Genomic DNA, 17,701 nt, shown 5'->3' with positions numbered 1-17,701 from the left:
GCAGGAGAACCAATGTCCTCCTTCTCCCTATGCCACTATATTAAACATCTCACTCTGTTAGCACAGGGCTTTACATTCTCCCCACCCCTCACGCCCCATGAATCTGAGCGTCGGCTAGGCATGTTTCAGAGAGAATGTCAATGAACTGGAAGGTTGTCAGAGTGTGATGCCCTCCCGCTGCTACATATGTGTCGGAGTAAAGCCTAGTCATTTATTTTCAAGGCAGGACACTTGATCCTCTGACAGCATTCCATTACAGTGACTCAGTTTCTATCATATCCAATGACTGATGCAGATTGAATCATTTTACCTGTTAGATGTTGGTGCACTAGAGTTTGAATTGCTCACTGTTCCTGACATGCTGCATTTAGATTCCCTTGTGGAGGAGGAGCAGAATCCTATTGTATGCCTCAGCCAATCAGACATAAGCTCCCCTTTAAAAAAAGTGTTGTATTTATATAACTAAGCTGGCTCAAGCCTGATTGTTTTAAAAAAAAATGCAATACTTAGTCTTTAGCTGCCCATCTAGCCTTGGCTGCCAGACATTCTATTAGGGCTAATTCACCGTCATCTTTAAACAGTCACGCGTTATCTGAACTTCATTGACTCTTTGTACAAAATGTGCCTGATTCTAGGTGGGCTATAAATATTCAAATTCTCTTGAGCCTGGAAGACAAATCTGGCTCGGCGGTGCAATGTCTCATTTGCAGTACTGCTCAGGTAAGAGCAGATTGGCTTTTGACATTCCGTTCCGGTGGGGGGTTGATTGCACTAAATGCTGATCCAGAATTTATCAGCACTGTTTAAAAGTGTTGGGGTGGATTTGGCAGAGCGGTGAGAGATGGAGTTTGCTTGAATATGAAAGGCTGGGTGTGATTAGGACTGCAGGGAGATGAGGAAGCACTGGGTGTGACATTAGAACAGGGGAGAGGAAGCTAATGCTAGCAGGTTGCGTGCGGGAATGCAGAATTTGTCACAAGGATCTGTGTAGGCATAGAGAAGTGGGCTGGTTTGGGGCTCAGCAGGCGTATTTGTTCCCAGATTTGCTAGCAAATGGAAAAGGAAACATGCCGGAGTTAGCCACGCTGCCCGTGTGTTGACACCACATCTTGGCTTGCTGCTCTCTTGGGATGTGTATGGGAACATTCAGCACGGCTCTGTTCCCACACAACAGGTCATAGTAGCTGCAATGCGCCAAACCCAGAGAGCTGAGCTTTCCACGCTACAATTCGCTGTGGTAGTGGAGCATATTGCCATGAGCTACCGCAAAGTGTCGTCCTTGGAAATGCTACCTTTGGTTCCTGTTGTCCCCGGTCCATCATAGGAGACAGAGCCGGGAGAGATCTCTTAGGCCATCGCTAGTCGTTTTCCAAAGGTCTCACCAGAAGAGCTGTTAATCACAGGACCAAAGATTTCCGGCTTTGTTTCTTTGCCCTTTCCAAGATGGTGGGATGCTTCCTGCTTTCCAGTACTCAGGATTCACTCCCAGATGTCGTGACCTGTTTAAACAGGCCCTTCCCAAGCCCCCAGCAGGGCTTGTTATTTGTGGCCAGGGCTCTTTGTCTAACCTTTTCATAACTGGTTCTCTTAGCCTGACTACCTCCTTGTCTGTTGTTTGCAGCAAATTGATGGCCAATACAGGCACTGCTCTGCCTCTTCTGCTTAAAACATGGAGCCTGATGAACAGCCCTGTTACTTCCTTATTTCCACCACATGTCCGCTGTCTGCATTGAGGGAGAGCTGGTTTATTTCCAGGCTGCTAAAAAGCGACAGGAAAAGCAGAGGGGGGAATTGCTGTGTGAGTAGCTGGCAGTGTCCCTTTAACTCTAACACTCAAGGCAGTAAGGGCTCAGGCCTGCTTCCATGAAGCGAATGGCAGAACTCTCCTTGATTTCGGTGGGAACAGGTTCTGGAGGAGCACTGGCTAGGCAGGGAGTGAGCAGGAGACTGCATCCATTCCAGACTGTGTGACTGCAGGAGCCTTCCCCTTGTTTGTGCCCGTTGTCCAGCTGGAACAGACAGAAAAACAGGCAGGTTTGTTTCAGGAGCGTGTCTTTGGTTCTGTGGGTGAAGTATTTGCAGACGTGCAGTTTTAATAATGTAACTTATAGCATGAGGCTATCAGGCTGATACAACAGTTCCCAAACTGGCTAATTCTGACATCCGTTCCCCATGATTCCCTTTTCCCCTTGCCACTTGCACAGTGTTAACTTGCCTGCAAGCCAGCTGTGAGTCCCTTCCACTCTTCATTCCTGCCTGCTCAAGTCAGGCGCACCTGTTCCCAGATGCTGCAGCTTGATAATAAGTCCAGGAATGGTTCCTGGCAAAAAGCCTGTCCCGCCACCTGATTGCTAAACAAATGCAGTTGTCAGTGCTGCGCTTTGAGACGGTTCGGATGCCCGAGTCCTGCCTTATCTTGTCTTTTTGGAAGGCTGCTGTAAAGCAGAATGAGATGGGGAATTGAGAGCTGAGTTCATAAATTGGACTCTTCCCAGGCAATACATTGAGTCCAGAGCCCTTGATGAATGATTTTTGTCATCTTCAGATAAATGGATGTTCCTCTCTTTCTGTGCTGCAGATCTCAGGTGGGGGGAGGAGGGGGGAGAAGGGAGAGGAGGTACAGCACAATGTGGAGTTTATTAAAAAATGACTTTAATTTTTCAAGAGGTCTTTGCAGTAGGCCGTGTTTAGCATGCTAACTATCCTCTCGGCCCTCGGAGGGGAGGGGAGCACAAATGTTAATTGAGAACATTGGAACAGTACAGCATCATTAACAAATAAATTCTGCCAAAAGCGGCTACTGGTTAGAGATGTTTACAACACTGTCCACCCTGTCCAAAGTGTAATTACTCTTTCAGACAGAACAAATTGCAAACACACATCTGTGTCCTAACAAGTTTGGGAAATAAGGCTTCGGAAGGAATCAGGATTTGCAGTGAGAGGAGGGGAAATTGACAGGAAAGAGAATATAGAGAAGTTGGTTGGACATGTTTCAGGTAAACACCACAATATATTTTGCATTGCAGCTAAGGTCAGAAATCTTCAAAGCCGTTTCCAATGCCTAGTTGTTCCCTCCTTGGAAATAAAGAGGAAATTGGTGTCTGCATTCTAGCACCTGAGACTTCGTTTTTTTCCCCTACATCATGAAACGTTTGGCTAAGACGAAGTGTAAAATCAATGTAATATCGGCTAGTGCAGTGTTTCCCAAACCTGGGATGCCGGTTGTGTAGGGAAATCCCCTGGCGGGCCAGGCCCATTTGTTTACCTGCCCTGTCTGCAGATCCGGCCGATTGCGGCTCCCACTGGCTGCGGTTCGCTGCTCCAGGCCAATGGGAGCTGCTGGATGCAGCGGCCAGTATGTCCCTCAGCCCACGCCGCTTCCAGCAGCCCCCATTGGCCTAGAGCAGCGAACCTGATTTCATGATTTCCTGCCAGTGAATGCAATCAGATCCCGAACACAGGATTATAAATTGGAGAAACAACATTTGAAAGAGTAAATGTGGGATAGTTTGAGAAACTAAAGCTAATTTAAGAGAACTCAGGCTTGAGTCTATTCCAATCTGTCTGGCAGTGCTCAGAGTATCCTGTGGAGATATGTATTTTCTGTACCTAAGGAAACAAATGTTGAGAGTCAAATCTGCAAAACAACATGTTGTGTATGCAAAATGTGATCAGGTTTCTTCAAACACATCACTGTACATGCAAATGGGTGCATGTGAAGACACCCATTCTGTGTATATAGATGCATATTTTGCTATGCAATTACCAATGTGCACCCATCAGCTTTTAATTCTTGCATATGAAACCTGAGTACCTGTTTTTATTCTTTAGAAGTGGCCCTTACTGACTAATTTTCTTGTCCTACATATGTATGTTGTAAAACAATCTGAAATTGCCCCAGGCGATGGTCAACAGGCTGCTGATGGAGCAGAGGGCACATGTGGTGATGCTGGGATTAGAAAAGTTGTTTACTAGCCACTGGGGGGTCCTTCTGCTTTTTTACTTTGTAAATGACTGTAAAGGCATTCGACTGACAGCCCTGGCGAATGAACGTGTAGAATAAAAACAGGGATAGCAGCAGCACAAGCTTTTTTCCCTTTGTATCCTCAAAGCACAACAGGTGCTGAGTGAGGTAGCCGCTTGTCTTCTAGAAATTACAAGACCACAAGACTTATTTCCATATGCCCTCAGCGGTTGTCAGGTGGAGACAAAGCTCAGTTGTCACTGACTTGGGCTTGATTAGAATCAGTGGCCTGAAGGTGGAAGGCTCTAAATCCCTCTATTGGTCCCCTGGGCCAGCTGGTGTTTTTTCCCCTGGCATTTGAGGAATCCTAGAGCGCAGGCCTCTGTATGTCTTTAAACATCCAAGATGGATAGTCAAGATCCAAGCCAAGCTCCTCCGGAGTTAGGTAGGCCAACTGGAAGGGCTAAAGATACTCCAGCATTCATAGAAGTGTAGGACTGGAAGGGACCTCGGGAGGTCTTCTAGTCCAGCCCTCTGCATACCATCCCTTGGATGTGCACTCTCTCTTTGGAGTGTCTGCTGAGCGAGGACCGTGATTGGATGAACTCTGGGATTTTGCCCTCTTTTACACGGCGTATTTGAAATACTTCTGGGCTCAAGATTACGTACCTTTTGGTTTTGTATTAATAAACTAAAGATATTTTTCATAGAAGGATGGGTTAGAGAGCAGAAGGTGGACAATAGAAGATGAGATCAGCAAAGGAAGGAGGATTCTGGAGTTCTTTGCCTTTCTCGGTGATGTGCAGAATTAATGGAAGCTTTTCTTGTGCTTCAGGGAGAGACAAATAAAACCCATAGTTAGTATCCTGAATACATGGGCAACTCCTTCTGAGCCTGATTGCCAGCCCCATCGTAGAGTCAGATTAGCACAAAATCAAGCATTTGTAAATAGGCCATTTTTATTTGCTGAGCCTGTTTTAAAATAACTTCGTGTCCAAAACACAAGCATTTCTGCTTCTCTAAGAAGATGCCTCAAATCAGCTTTCCCAGATACGATTGATTTGATTTTTGTTCTAGGTACATTTGAGAAGAAACAAAGAAGTGTCCAGGCATAGATCTCAGACAGATGCATCTGGTTGCCCTTTTTTAAGAGCCACTTATCTGGCTTGCAGATTTTATGTTAACTCCTAGCAACTGCAAAATTTCGCAGTCATTAGGCCTCAATTTAAATGTGAAATGGCCAATGACACCTCTCTGAACAGTGAGCGCTATTAGGTGGGCGTGGTCATTAAACTGTTCCTACGGTATTCTATTTCTTTTCTGTAACCTGAGATCAGCACAACAGCTGCAGTTGTCAGGTATTGAAATGCAGGTCAGATTTATGCCTTGGGGAGGGCGGGGTGAAAACTTGGCCAATTAAGGCCATCAAAGATTTAGCCCCTTGCAGTTAATATAACAATAAGGGAGGTGGGGGAAGCAGTAGCACTTTGTGTTACTTGGAGTCTAGAGCCAGACGGACAATGGCTTATTTCCAAGATAACATGATTGCATGTTTTGATGACAGCTTTCCCTCCATTGGCATATCTACTTTTCTACAGGTATGTAAATCTCCCTCTGTCTTTGGGTTCTAGTGACATCCAAGGCAGAAGAATTCAAATGAAGCCCTGGTTTTCATGGAAGAAAAAGCAGTTCTTAGGCATAGGGGTCACTCATCAGCTGAGTTTGTTCAGCTTGTCAGTGTTCCAGTCCCAACACATTGGCGAGACAGACAGAATGAAATCAGTAAAAAGTAATGAACAGGGAGGATAAGTGAAGCTGGTTCTAAGAGAGTTCAGATATTGATTGGTGCTGAGACCAGGAAAAAACTCCAGTCAGTTCAGAGTTAAATTAGCTTTAAAAGTTTCTGATTGAAGAGAAAATCAGCAATAGGAAGAATGGCTGAGCTGTGACAGAGGGAACTCTCTAGTTCAGAAAACTGCATAACTTTCTTCACTACATTTTTAAAGGAAGCTACATTTCCAGAACACAAGCCCTTCTCTCAAAAATTCCCTTTCGCTGGCTGAGTTGGGTGTTTCCTACAGGTGGGGGAATATTTGCACGTTCATTGTGTTGGGGGCCTCTTGAAACCTTTTACAAAAGTAGACGAAGTTCACAAATGTATTTTCCCTAATTTAAACCCATGATTTCTTCCGGGCTTTATTGCAAGGTTGAGTCAGTTTTTTGAACAACATGTATCTGTAGGTAAGGGAAAGCTCTGTGTCTGGTACGGAAGAACTCGGGAAGCCAGATAGCGCTGTCCATGGTGCTTGTACTACATTTATTCATTCAGAATGTTCTTGCTCTTTCTCTGTTTTTTTTTCAGCGTCTCTTTGTTACTCACTCTCCCCAATCTCTGCTCCATTTTCCATCCTACCTTGTCATTGGATGTTTCTCCTGCTGTCTGCTTCCCTGTTCAGTCTTTCCTCAGTGGAGCATAAACACAATAACCTTCTTGTCTGCGTCCAACTTTTACCCTCCATGTTCATGTGAGTTTGGTATTAGGCCAAATTAGTTCATCCATATCTGCTTCTGTCCACTGTTGTTTGATGAGCTAATAATTCAATACAGATCCTGTACGTGAAACCCAAAAGAGACTGACTGACTGCTTCTGCAGTCCCACCATTGCACTGGCGTAGGGCAGATTTAGATGTACTGGGAATACATGTAAGGCATCGGACATCACGATTGGTGGATTGAAGTGTCATCAGCTGACTCGTTAGTTCATTTGAATGATTCAGCATTTTTTGCCCAGTTCTGGGCAGACGAGATGGCCAGTAGCTACCCAGTATGCAAGACAGTGTTCAAGTCCTTTGAGAGTTGCCTGTGTTTGTTATTGTCTAATAAACTATAATATACCCAGAAAATATTGGCAAAGGTGACAAAAGTCAGGACACAGAAAAGCTTAAATTATGTGCCCTGCACCATCATCTGCCCTTTTGTTCTTAAAGACGGTCCATTCATTAAGGCCTGCAAGGCAACGAGATTTCGGGGGCTGGGATAGAAAAAAGAAAGAACTATTCCCCTCTTTGAGTGATGGTAACAAATACACATTTGGCGCAGGCATGAGGGCTGGTGTGGGAAGATTTCTTCTGTGTCTGCGAGTGGCTCATGGCACGTGGCACGGCAGGGGCTCAGGTGGGTCTGTGTAGGTGTGGTAAAGACAATACACTGCATGTTAGTGCTGCCTGCGGGCATCAGGGCTGATGCAGTCTCTTCTTGCCCCTCTGTGTGTCTTTCAAAACCAGCCATTATTGAATCGGAACAACACTGATTTTTCACAAACACAGTTCGCTTTTTCCCCCATGTCAGTTCCCAGGGATGCCATTGGGACGTAACAATTTGGTTGCTGCTGAGAACTCTCTATTTGGGCATCTATTCAGGCCAAGGAGACGTCTCATCCTGTTTCCACTACCCAAGAGCAATAGCCAGCATCACTGTGTTTTAATCTTCTATAAAATGGGCCTCCACCTCTGTCCACACTTTTCTGCATTAATTCCTTCATGCCGGAAGATCTAGGGCTCCCACTGCTAGGTATTAATGTCTTCTGCATTAGCCCTTTGAGTTGGAAAATTCCGGCTCCCAGTGCAATGTAAAGGTACAGGCATACAAGGGTTAAACCATCCTGGGTCACCAAAAACAGCCCTCCAGAAGTGGTTTAAGTGGTTAGGTAGAAATGGAAGATATATTCTCCCATCCGCAAACAGGATTACAGAGCGCACCTGACCTTCACCAGCATTTCCGTGAGATTGGGGTGCATATGAATAGTACTCAATGTGGGGAGATTAGAACTTGAAATACATAGCGAAACAGCTGGAATGGTGACATGGATATTCTGTAGGGTAGCAAAGGGCAAAAGCTAATTAGCTGCTAGGGGCTGGTTCTACTTATAAAGACATTTTGAGTCTAAATCTGCCATGAGATGTATGCACGAAACTAAGAGCAGAGCTGGGGCTTGCGTTTGTCCCAGCGGTATCAGAAGGAGAATGGTGTGGGTTATGATAGTTGGGTTTTTCTCAACATTTTTGTAATTTTAGCAGTGAAATGATGACGCTTGCAGTATCAGAAATCTGAACTCAAGAAATCAAGCCTGACTGAGGTTCTGCAGAATGGAAGTTAAATTATTTAAACATATTGCCAAGCATGCCAATTTACAATTTGCTCCTTAATTACGTGAGTTATGTTTTACATCAGATTGTTTTTCCCAAATGTAATGAATGCCATCGTAACTCAGTCTGAACTGCCACACAGTTACTTATTTTAAGTTTGTTATCATACTATAATTTTTAGTCATATTTTGTTTTTTCTTTTTGCTGGCATTGATTTAATGAAATCACATAAAATCTAGGAGAAATAGTGATTGTTGAGCATAGAAATTGCTGATTTTATTGTCAGCTAATGACAGGTGCCAAGGAGGTGAATGCTTACAGAGGGATCTAAGCTCTTAAAACATCTCCTAATAGTAATAATAATGATACTTGGCTGCTATATAATGCTTTTCAGTGTCACTCTCAAAGCATTTTACAAAGGAGGTCAATATCAGTACCCCCATTTTACAGCAGGAGAAACCGAGGCACAGAGAGGGGGAATAATGTTAATGGGCCTTACACATAATAATGTCAGTAGTTGTAACAGTGCCACTAGCCCATACACATGTACATTAAGGGAACGATAGGTTCTCCTAAGTAGGTGTTATATAAAGGTTTTGAGTTCCAAGGGTGAAGTGCAGGTTTAGAGAAGTTTAAAACAAGAGCAATAACCTTGACTGGGGACCCGCACGACAAATTATGAGTTGGATTCTTGTCTCATATAGATGCCTATCACCACTCCTATGGACTTCAGCAGGAGTGGCACGCGTGCATCGGAGCCCTGAGAATTGACCCTAAATTGAGGATTGACTGGCAAATTAGCACTTGACTAAGTCACAGCCGATGTAATGTTTGGAGAGAATTTAGAGTGGAAGTGGAAGTGTCTCGATACAGATTTTCCTTGTTTGAGTCACACATTTAGGTAACTTAAGCATTGCTTAATAAAAGAAATAATTCAGAGCTAATTCTGTTTCTCTCCTCAGGTATTTAGTCTTCCTGCAGATCAAAAGAGATCTCTACCATGGCCGCCTCCTCTGCAAGACATCGGATGCTGCATTGTTAGCCGCCTATATCCTTCAAGGTAATGCTTTGTGACAAGATAAATGTGCTTTTCATGCTAAGTACTGATTACATTATTTCACTTACAACAGATCACTGCACCTTGAATACAAATGTCATCTAACCAATGCAGGGCTCATGCTTCAAGATTGTACTTGTGCCAGTACCCCGTTGGTCTGTGATAGAATTAGAATTGATAGTGTGATCTAAACTATACCAGGAGCAACAACTCTGCCATCTATTCCCTCAAAGTTATTCCACCTGGATTCAGGTCAGTTGTGTCTGAATAAATGGCCCTTTGATCAACATTACGTGTCTAGTATTTTCCACTTGCTTCCATCTGAGGATCTCAAAGCACTTTACAAAATCACAATCTCCCTGTCAGGCAGGTGGGTTTATCCCCATTTAACAGATGGGAAACTGTGGTAGAGGGAGATGCGGCACCATGCATTAAGCGACACAGATTCAGTGATAGAGCGAAAGGGACATCTAGAACTCCTGATTTCCAGGTCAGTGTGATGCAGCTACTAATCCACACTTCCTCTGTAACTAGGATACAGGGATTTCCAGAGCTGAAGTGATGCTCTCTGATAGGTAGGTAAGGCTTGTAGCAGCATGGGACTCACTCAGTACTGATTTCAGAGAAACCTCCTAGGTAATTTGGGATACTGGCAGGATAGAAAACACTCTCATGTGTTGAGACTTACTACAAAAGTTTTGCTACATCCTCAGACATACCAGACCTTGGTGTCCAGACATGCATCCGTGCTGTAGTTGTGCTCCTGGGCATTGATAGATGCAACAGTACGTGATAACTGGTGCTTTCGAGAGTGTCACTGTCATGCTGTTATTACCCTCTGATTTGGAATCTCAAAGTTAAATTGGTTGGTCCTATCCTGATTTACCCTCCTCAGTGTAACTTTCTCCTTCCTGTCTTCCGTCAGCCGTCCCAGTACTAGACAGCAAGTGAGTGTGGCCAGTTTTGGCAGGGCGATGCCTAGTTATCAGTAAAGACAGAGAAGGAAGCTTGGTTATGTTTATATTTTTCAGTATTGCAGAAGGTCTCTTGAAACAGCAGTTATGGTGACTGGCTCTGTAAATCTCATCTCTTGAAGTCTTCAGATTAAGACTGGATGCCTTACTGAACGGTTTGCTTTAGTCAAACACAAGTTTCTGGGCTCAATACAGGAGTAACTGGATGAAATTCTGTGGCCTGTGTTATACAGGAGGTCCAACTAGTTGAAGGAATAGTCCCTCCTGGCCTTAAAATAGATCAATCTAAATACAATAGACAGGTAAGCTAGATAAGATATAGACTCATTTACTGAAAGTTGAGAATGACATTTGGTTTTTTCCCTTGTCTGAATGAAGAAAGTCAGAATTCCTGGGTAAAAGCTATTAGCTGTAGAAGTGCATCTCTTTACAAACCTCAGAGAAGGGTGAATTCCAAAGGAAAGACCTGGTTTATGGAGCTTTACATTTTAACTAAGGAAAAATGAAATAATTGTTTTGTGCTTCAGCTAACAACATTAATGTCTGCACCGTTACCATCTCCCGGTCTCTCAAATATGTACACACCAGACAAATCAGCATGGATCGTCCTAAAGAGCCTCGCAACAAAACCCTGCTCTTTCCACCTGAGTGACTGCATGCCCTTCCAGCGTGTGGCTTTAAAGAGGGACCCTCGTACAACAAACGCAGGGTTGCTAGTTGGTGGCACAAATGAACACCCTTATACAAATTCATTACTTTACATCAAGCTCATCAGCCAAGAAACTACTTGTCAGCAAGTCGCAGACAGGACCAGGTTGCACAGCGTGGGGTGGGGGAAAATATCTGGAAACCTCCTGCTTATTTTACCACTCCTGATCTTGCCAGTGCCCCTGCTATCAGAAGAGGCCAACAACATCCCTTCAGTTTGTGAATTCCTCTAAAGGATTGAACAGCTGAAGGTCTGGGTTGAAAATCTGTAGACATTCTGAGAGCACAGACTAGTATTAAGTTTGACTGACACTTCTCATAAGAAGACCCTGTTTTCAGTTGCTTATAACTTTGCCAAACTTTAACTGTTTGGGCTGAAATTTTCCGTTCTGAGTGTCTGCCTCAGACGGACCTTGTTTTGGCTGAAATTAAAAAAAAATTCATCTGTTTCTGAGAATGAGACTAGGACAAAATACATTGTTTTCTCCATGTTAAAACATTCTAGCACCCCAGAGCTTTCGAGCTGAGACTTTGGCAGCAGGGTGGCATTTGTGTCTGGGGTGTACTGTTTGCCATTCCCATGAAATCTGCTCAGATTTGTCCAAGCCTTTGAAAAAGGGGTCCCTATGGAAAAAATACAATGTGACTGTAATTAAAGACTCTGTCATAATGCATGTGCATAAGAAAGCTGATTTCAGGTGGCGTGGGCCACCTTAAATTTGGCATTTCCTAACTTTTGAGTGCTTGACCTTGCAACTCATAGTTGCATGGGGCTAATAATGTTCTTTTTAATGTCGTTTGTGTGTGTCATCACTGACATAGAGCCAGGGATGTGCAGAATGACAAGGTCCAGCTCCAAAGCACGAACCAGATATTTCAGAGTAGACCGGATATTTTTTCTACATTCACACGTGTTTACAGTTCAATATATTTGAATTTTTCAAAGACACTAATAATTAGTTTTGATGCTTCCCCTGTAAAATGCAAAAGGGGGGGGAAATACACCTGTATCCCCCCCCCGAACACTTTACAGGGGAAGCATGCACATTAACATAACATCGACATTTCACTAGGAGCCGCAGACCAAAGGAAATTGAGAGAGAGGTCCTTTCTGACTGAGTTGTGAGATGCTGCAGATGCAGCACTTTTATATAGCATGGAAAGCAGATATCATAGACCTCAGGAGGTCATCTAGTCCAACCCCCTGCTCAAAGCAGGACCAGTCCCCAACTAATATGCAGCTAAGTAGCATGAGACGCAGAGATGAAATTCTGTGCTGCCTTGTTCAGCCAAGAGAGAACTATTTTTTCACCTCTTTTCTGTTCCCCTTTACTGCAGCTTAAGTCAAATTTGGATTTAATTACTGGCTGCTTCCCAGAGGGTGATGAAGGTGGAGATGGGGCAGCTGCCTGTTCAGCCTGTCTCAAGGAAAAATCAGCCCATTTCTTTCAGATGTATGAAAGGAGCAGAGCTGATTTCTAATCCGCTGATAAGACAGTTTACTGTCTCGGCTTCATGGGCAGCTCCAGCCTGGCAGCTGTATGCTGCACCACTGCTCCTCATCATGCTAATTGTTCAGGGGAGATTACGAAACACGTATGAAGGTGTGATGGAGCTAGAGGAATCAGCTCTGATCTAGTCACCTGCATAATCCTCGATGTTTCTGATGGGACTGTGGGGTCTAGAGGAGTTTTGCTTTGCTGAGACTCCCACAGACATTCTTGTTGGGCTGTGTTCTTGTGGGTTCATGGCTCAGTGTCACTCTTTAGATTTTGGGTTGGGAAAAGCCTCCCAATCTCAAAGCAAACCTCGGGGTGGGGGAATAGCCACGTCTCACCTGATCTCATGCTGGGGCCGTTGGAAGCCATGAATTGCACATGATTGGAGCAGGATTCCTAGCCATGGTTCTCTTGACAGGCTTGAGTTTGCTCTACAGAGTCATGAACCTGGCCTGAATGTGAAGACTCTAAATAGACATGGAACCCGGGGAGTGTCGTGTCATGTCCTTGTATTGAAGCAAACATTGCACATGCCTGGGTTTTTAATCATTTGGAATGGGGTATTTTCCCTGATTGCTGGGTATTTCCTGGATTCAGGGTGGGTATGTTTTCTGTGTGCCAATTGAAGCCACCAGCGTGGGTGGGTGGGGCCTGGGGTCTATCTGGGTGAGCCATTGGAGAGGGGAAGGACATGACAGGGAGAAGATCAACATAAGCTGTCTTCACCCACCCCCATCCTGCAGAGGACACCTCACCATAGATTAAAGTGGTCCCTCGGGGATGCCACATCAGGGTGGAGTCCCGGGTAGTGTCACTGGAGTTGGTACTATGGGACTAGAGCCTCGGGGGGGGGTACAGAGCTTCCGCACAGCCAGCCCTGCCTGAAGGTTTGGGAGCAACTTTTCCGTGGAAGGGGAGCAAACCCCATCCTGCCAGGAGATGATATAGTGGAAATGTCCATGTGAGAATCTTTGCACAAGTTTCCTCCAAGAGAGTCCCCTCTATGGCACGTCACACAGGAGAGCCTTTAGGAGTGTGATCTTCCTTATTATTCACTGGGAATTTGCTCATTTCAGAAAGAAAACGAAAGGCCGTTTCTGCCAGTGCCAATCTGCAGATCTTTCCAACTAATTAACTTTGTTTTTCTGAGGTGCAAGCACAATCACATCCACTGAGTGCACAAAAATCTTTTTTTTTAAGTGTCCAAGGTAGTTTGAATTGTTCTGAGCTCATAAGATGTGATACAATGGAGCACTGTGCCTCCTGAGTTCTGTTGTAGACATTAGCGGCTACATGCCTCAGAACCTCTTGGATGGCGTTAGATTCATTTTCCCATCTAGACAACTGGAGCGTGATTTATTGCTGTGTCTCGTTTAATGGGAAAGGACGAAGAAGTCCTCAGAGCACAGGTGACTTCAGGAGCTGGTCCCTGTTCTACAGCCATGTGGTGGCTGTTATGGGAGATGGCATGGATAGAGATGTACATTTTATTTTTTGGTAACATTTTTGTGTACATTAATGCTGGCGGAAGCTGCCCAATTGCCAGTCCTGCCAAGTGGACTCCTCCAATCTTCCCTAGAGCAGGTTCAGCACAGTACAGATGGGAAGATACCGCGCAAAACAATTCTATAGATATTCATTAACACTTTAAAATCCTCTTCAGGCGTGTCCATGCCACTTCTGTGCTCGTTTTCAAGCAATATGCCAGCAAATTAGTTTATTTGCAGAAATGTCTCCCAAATGTGAAGTGAATGTTACAGAATGTTCCCAGAAGGGGGAGTTTATTCACTGGAACATTGATTCTGCTCCTCCAGTCGGAACAGGGCTACACCATGTGAATGACTTGTCCTCTCAGAAGAACTCCACTTTTAATATTGGCAGTGAACTGCTTGGAAATGCACTGCAGGCCAAGAGCAGTTCCTACGAATTATTTGACAGAATAATTCTGAAGAATGACTAAAGGTGAGACAGTGGCCATCTGCTCACAAACATAGAATGAAATTCAGAGATTAATTATTCCTTACAAATCCTTCACCCAACTGTTAAATGCAGGCATCAGCAGTGCGAGTTTTCCCATGCTGCCTCACCATGCAATGAGCCTGGTATGTTTTCTGTGTGTCAGTTGACACCACCAGCATGGGTGGGTGGGTGAGCCATTGGAGAGGGGAAGGGGTCAGAGGTTAATTCACTCTCTATGCCTGTTCACTTTTTGATTTCCCTGCTGAGACTAGGACCCAGGTGTGATGGTGGATTTCTTGTGTTGTGGACCCCTGTGCACTGGGAACTGGACAGAGACCCATCAAACTAGTTCCACACAGGCCTCCACTCACCCAGGCTCACCACCAGCATGACTGGAAGGGAGGGGTAGCTCAGTGGTTTGAGCATTGGCCTGCTAAACCCAGGGTTGTGAGTTCAATCCTTGAGGGGCCCACTTAGGGAACTGGGGCAAAAATCAGTACTTGGTCCTGCTAGTGAAGGCAGGGGGCTGGACTCAATGACCTTTTGAGGTCCCTTCCAGTTCTAGGGGATAGGTATAGCTCCTATTATTATTACTGCTCTGTATCCCATTGCCAGCCCCCTCAGCTAGTTACCCCCTCGCTATCAACTTCATTTGGAGAAGAAACAGTTTTCTGTTTCCAACAAAACCAACTGCCATGAAAACCCACAAACCCCCTTTCTCGGAAGATGCCCTTTGACTTTCAATATTAAACCATTTTGCTCTTTTAATTGCAGTTACATCTAGAAATGATTTCACTCCAAATGATGAAAACCTTCTTATTTCATTACATGGCCTTTCTCTCTTTTACTAGCCGAGATTGGGGACTACGACCCCGGGAAGCACCCAGAAGGCTACAGCTCCAAGTTCCAATTTTTCCCCAAACATTCAGAAAAGCTGGAAAGGAAAATTGCAGAGATTCACAAAACAGAACTCAGGTAACATTAACTTTGGGATGTACCATACTGTGCCATTGAAAAGGGGTCACATATGTTGATTAACTGTAGACTTACCGTATTTGGTTTACTGCTATTCCTGTTTAGGGTTTCGAACATAAGGGTTCTGTGTAATGGGGTGAGGAGCTTTATTGCATGTGTACTTACACTAAATCAGAAAGAAGAGTTTCTTTTGGTAACATAGTTCACGTTTAATAAGAGGGAAAATAATGGAGATGTTCTTAAAAATTAAGGTCAATTTATTAAGCACTATTAGAGGCATTACAACAAAACAAAAATAAAAAATAGTCTGGAAATAGGACATGGCAGCTAATACCGAACCTCTACTTGGTGAAATAGGAACATCATAAAAGTGCCTAAAAAAAAATTACCAGAAGTGCTTTAAAATGTAGATAATCAAAGAAGAATAAAAACCCTGAAATCTTTTTTATTCATCGCATCCATTGAACAGCCGTCAGATGGGATTTCAGCCTGAGGTCTCGGCCATTTGTAGAATTAAAGAAAGGGCCTAAAGTGGTCTCAGTGGAGTGCTGGGAATATCGTTTCCCAACAATGGACTGTCATTAGCTTGTAACAAAAATGTCTGGCTCAGGCAGTTTGTGTCAACGGATTCCTAATATCTCCTCACGCGCCAGGGGCCCAGCTCAGGTGGAGTCTCTGACTTTTATTTATTTATTTTGCTGAGTCTTGAACTCAGCCCAGTTTAAGGGTTGATTAAAGATCCCATGGCTTTTTCTTATCGAGCAGGGATGGTAACTATATTTCATCCTGGATAAATATAGTCTGCCTTCCTAAATTCCCCCGGCAGTTTCAGCTGCCTGCTCTATTATGCACATCCTATTTTGGGATGAGGTGCTGTATAAAAGTAAGATATCATCCTCTTATGATATTCCCATTATACTAGCTGTATCTTTGTTTACGACATGTGACAAGCCACAGTTTATTACACTTCAAGTCCATTCACAAAACTGTGTGAAGGTGACCCAGGCAATAAGGCTTGCAAAGTTGCCAGCAAGATAAGAATCCAGAATGGGCATCCTGGAAAGCAGAGATAGTAAAGCTGCTCTTGTGGCGCTCGGGGAAGGAGTTATAAGCTGTCCGCAGTGCGTAGATCATTTACTGAGCTTGCTTTTACCAGCTCTCACATTCCCTGAGAGGGAGTTTTGTATTTGTTTTTAACCTCAGACACATGTACAGATGTTACGTCATTTGATGTGACATCATAAAAGGGACCTGAAAAACGTACGTGAAATGGGCTGTTTTCAGCATATAATGCTCCGCAACCAAGTGAAATGCTCATCGCAGCCTGGGCTGATTGTATTTAATTACACCTTACCTTGTGCAGAGGCTCCTTTATTCTGTTCCTTTTTAGCGTTGGGAGTCTGTCTTCTGTACAGCTGAAGTCCAGCTTGCAGAACGGGAAGGACAGACTTAAGAGCCGAGTCCTCTTACAAGATCCTGTTTTAGATTCAATCCGCTGGCTGAATGACGTCAAAGGAGTCTGCTTGATTTGATGGCCGGTATTTTAATGGAAACAGTGAACATAATGACTGGTCCTGATGTTCACACCTTTCCCTGATTTTCTTTCCTCCAGTGGTCAGACACCAGCTACTTCAGAGTTAAATTTTTTAAGAAAAGCCCAGACCCTGGAGACATACGGGGTTGACCCACACCCGTGCAAGGTAAAGCTCATCTCTAAAAGCTTTTTTCTTGTTAGATTTTCAGCCTTGCAGATTACTGGCAAATGACAAGTTGCAAAGGTTACATTGATTGGTTCCAAGTACAGCAATTTATCCTTGCCATCAGAGTGCCTCACATGGCATTTGCAGGGCCATGCAATAGTGACATGTTCTGTATATGACATGCAGGCCCTCTTCAAGGGATAGGCCTGATTAGCGGCCACTTTGCTAGCTTGGATTAAAAATGGCATAAAAGGTTTGGTTCTGGGTGCTGCTGAGAAATGTAGCCAGCAGAGTATTTAAGGAAACTACAGAAGAACCTCAGAATTACGAACACTTCGGGAATGGAGGTAGCTCGTAACTCTGATATGTTCGTAACTCGTAACTTGGTCCCGCTAGTGAAGGCAGGGGGCTGGACTCGATGACCTTTTGGGGTCCCTTCCAGTTCTGTGAGATAGGTATGTCTCAAATAATAATTATTATTATTAACGCTGAACAAAACATTATGGTTGTAGTTTACAACTGAACATTGACTTAATACAGCTTTGAAACTTGACTATGCAGCAGAAAAATGCTGCTTTTAACCATCTTAATTTAAACGAACAAGCACAGGAAGAGTTTCCTTACCTTTTCAAATCTTTTTGTAACTTCCCTTTATTTTTTTAGCAGTTTATATTTAACAGCACTGTCCTGTATTTGTCTTTTGGGGGGGGGGGTGTCTCT

At 44.1% G+C, this 17,701-nt stretch overlaps 1 protein-coding gene across 11 annotated transcripts in view; it reads left to right on the top strand.

Moving 5' to 3' along the window:
• Positions 1–17,701, top strand: part of FRMD5 (FERM domain containing 5) — a 283,709-nt gene that overhangs the window by 218,370 nt on the left and 47,638 nt on the right. For 10 of the 11 annotated variants that reach the window (XM_039491223.1, XM_039491222.1, XM_039491218.1 and 7 more), the window contains 3 exons: positions 9,072–9,169; positions 15,158–15,281; positions 16,894–16,981. In XM_039491223.1, coding sequence (XP_039347157.1) covers positions 9,072–9,169; positions 15,158–15,281; positions 16,894–16,981 — 310 coding nt within the window. Of the gene's footprint in view, positions 1–9,071; positions 9,170–14,129; positions 14,310–15,157; positions 15,282–16,893; positions 16,982–17,701 lie in introns of those variants that run through there. The other variant, XM_039491224.1, reaches the window with a different exon arrangement.

This window comes from Mauremys reevesii, linkage group 10, assembly GCF_016161935.1.
Source record: "Mauremys reevesii isolate NIE-2019 linkage group 10, ASM1616193v1, whole genome shotgun sequence".
Lineage (NCBI taxonomy): Eukaryota > Metazoa > Chordata > Testudines > Geoemydidae > Mauremys > Mauremys reevesii.
The sequence above is the reverse complement of the archived record's forward strand: the minus strand, read 5'-3'. Positions and strand labels throughout refer to the sequence as shown.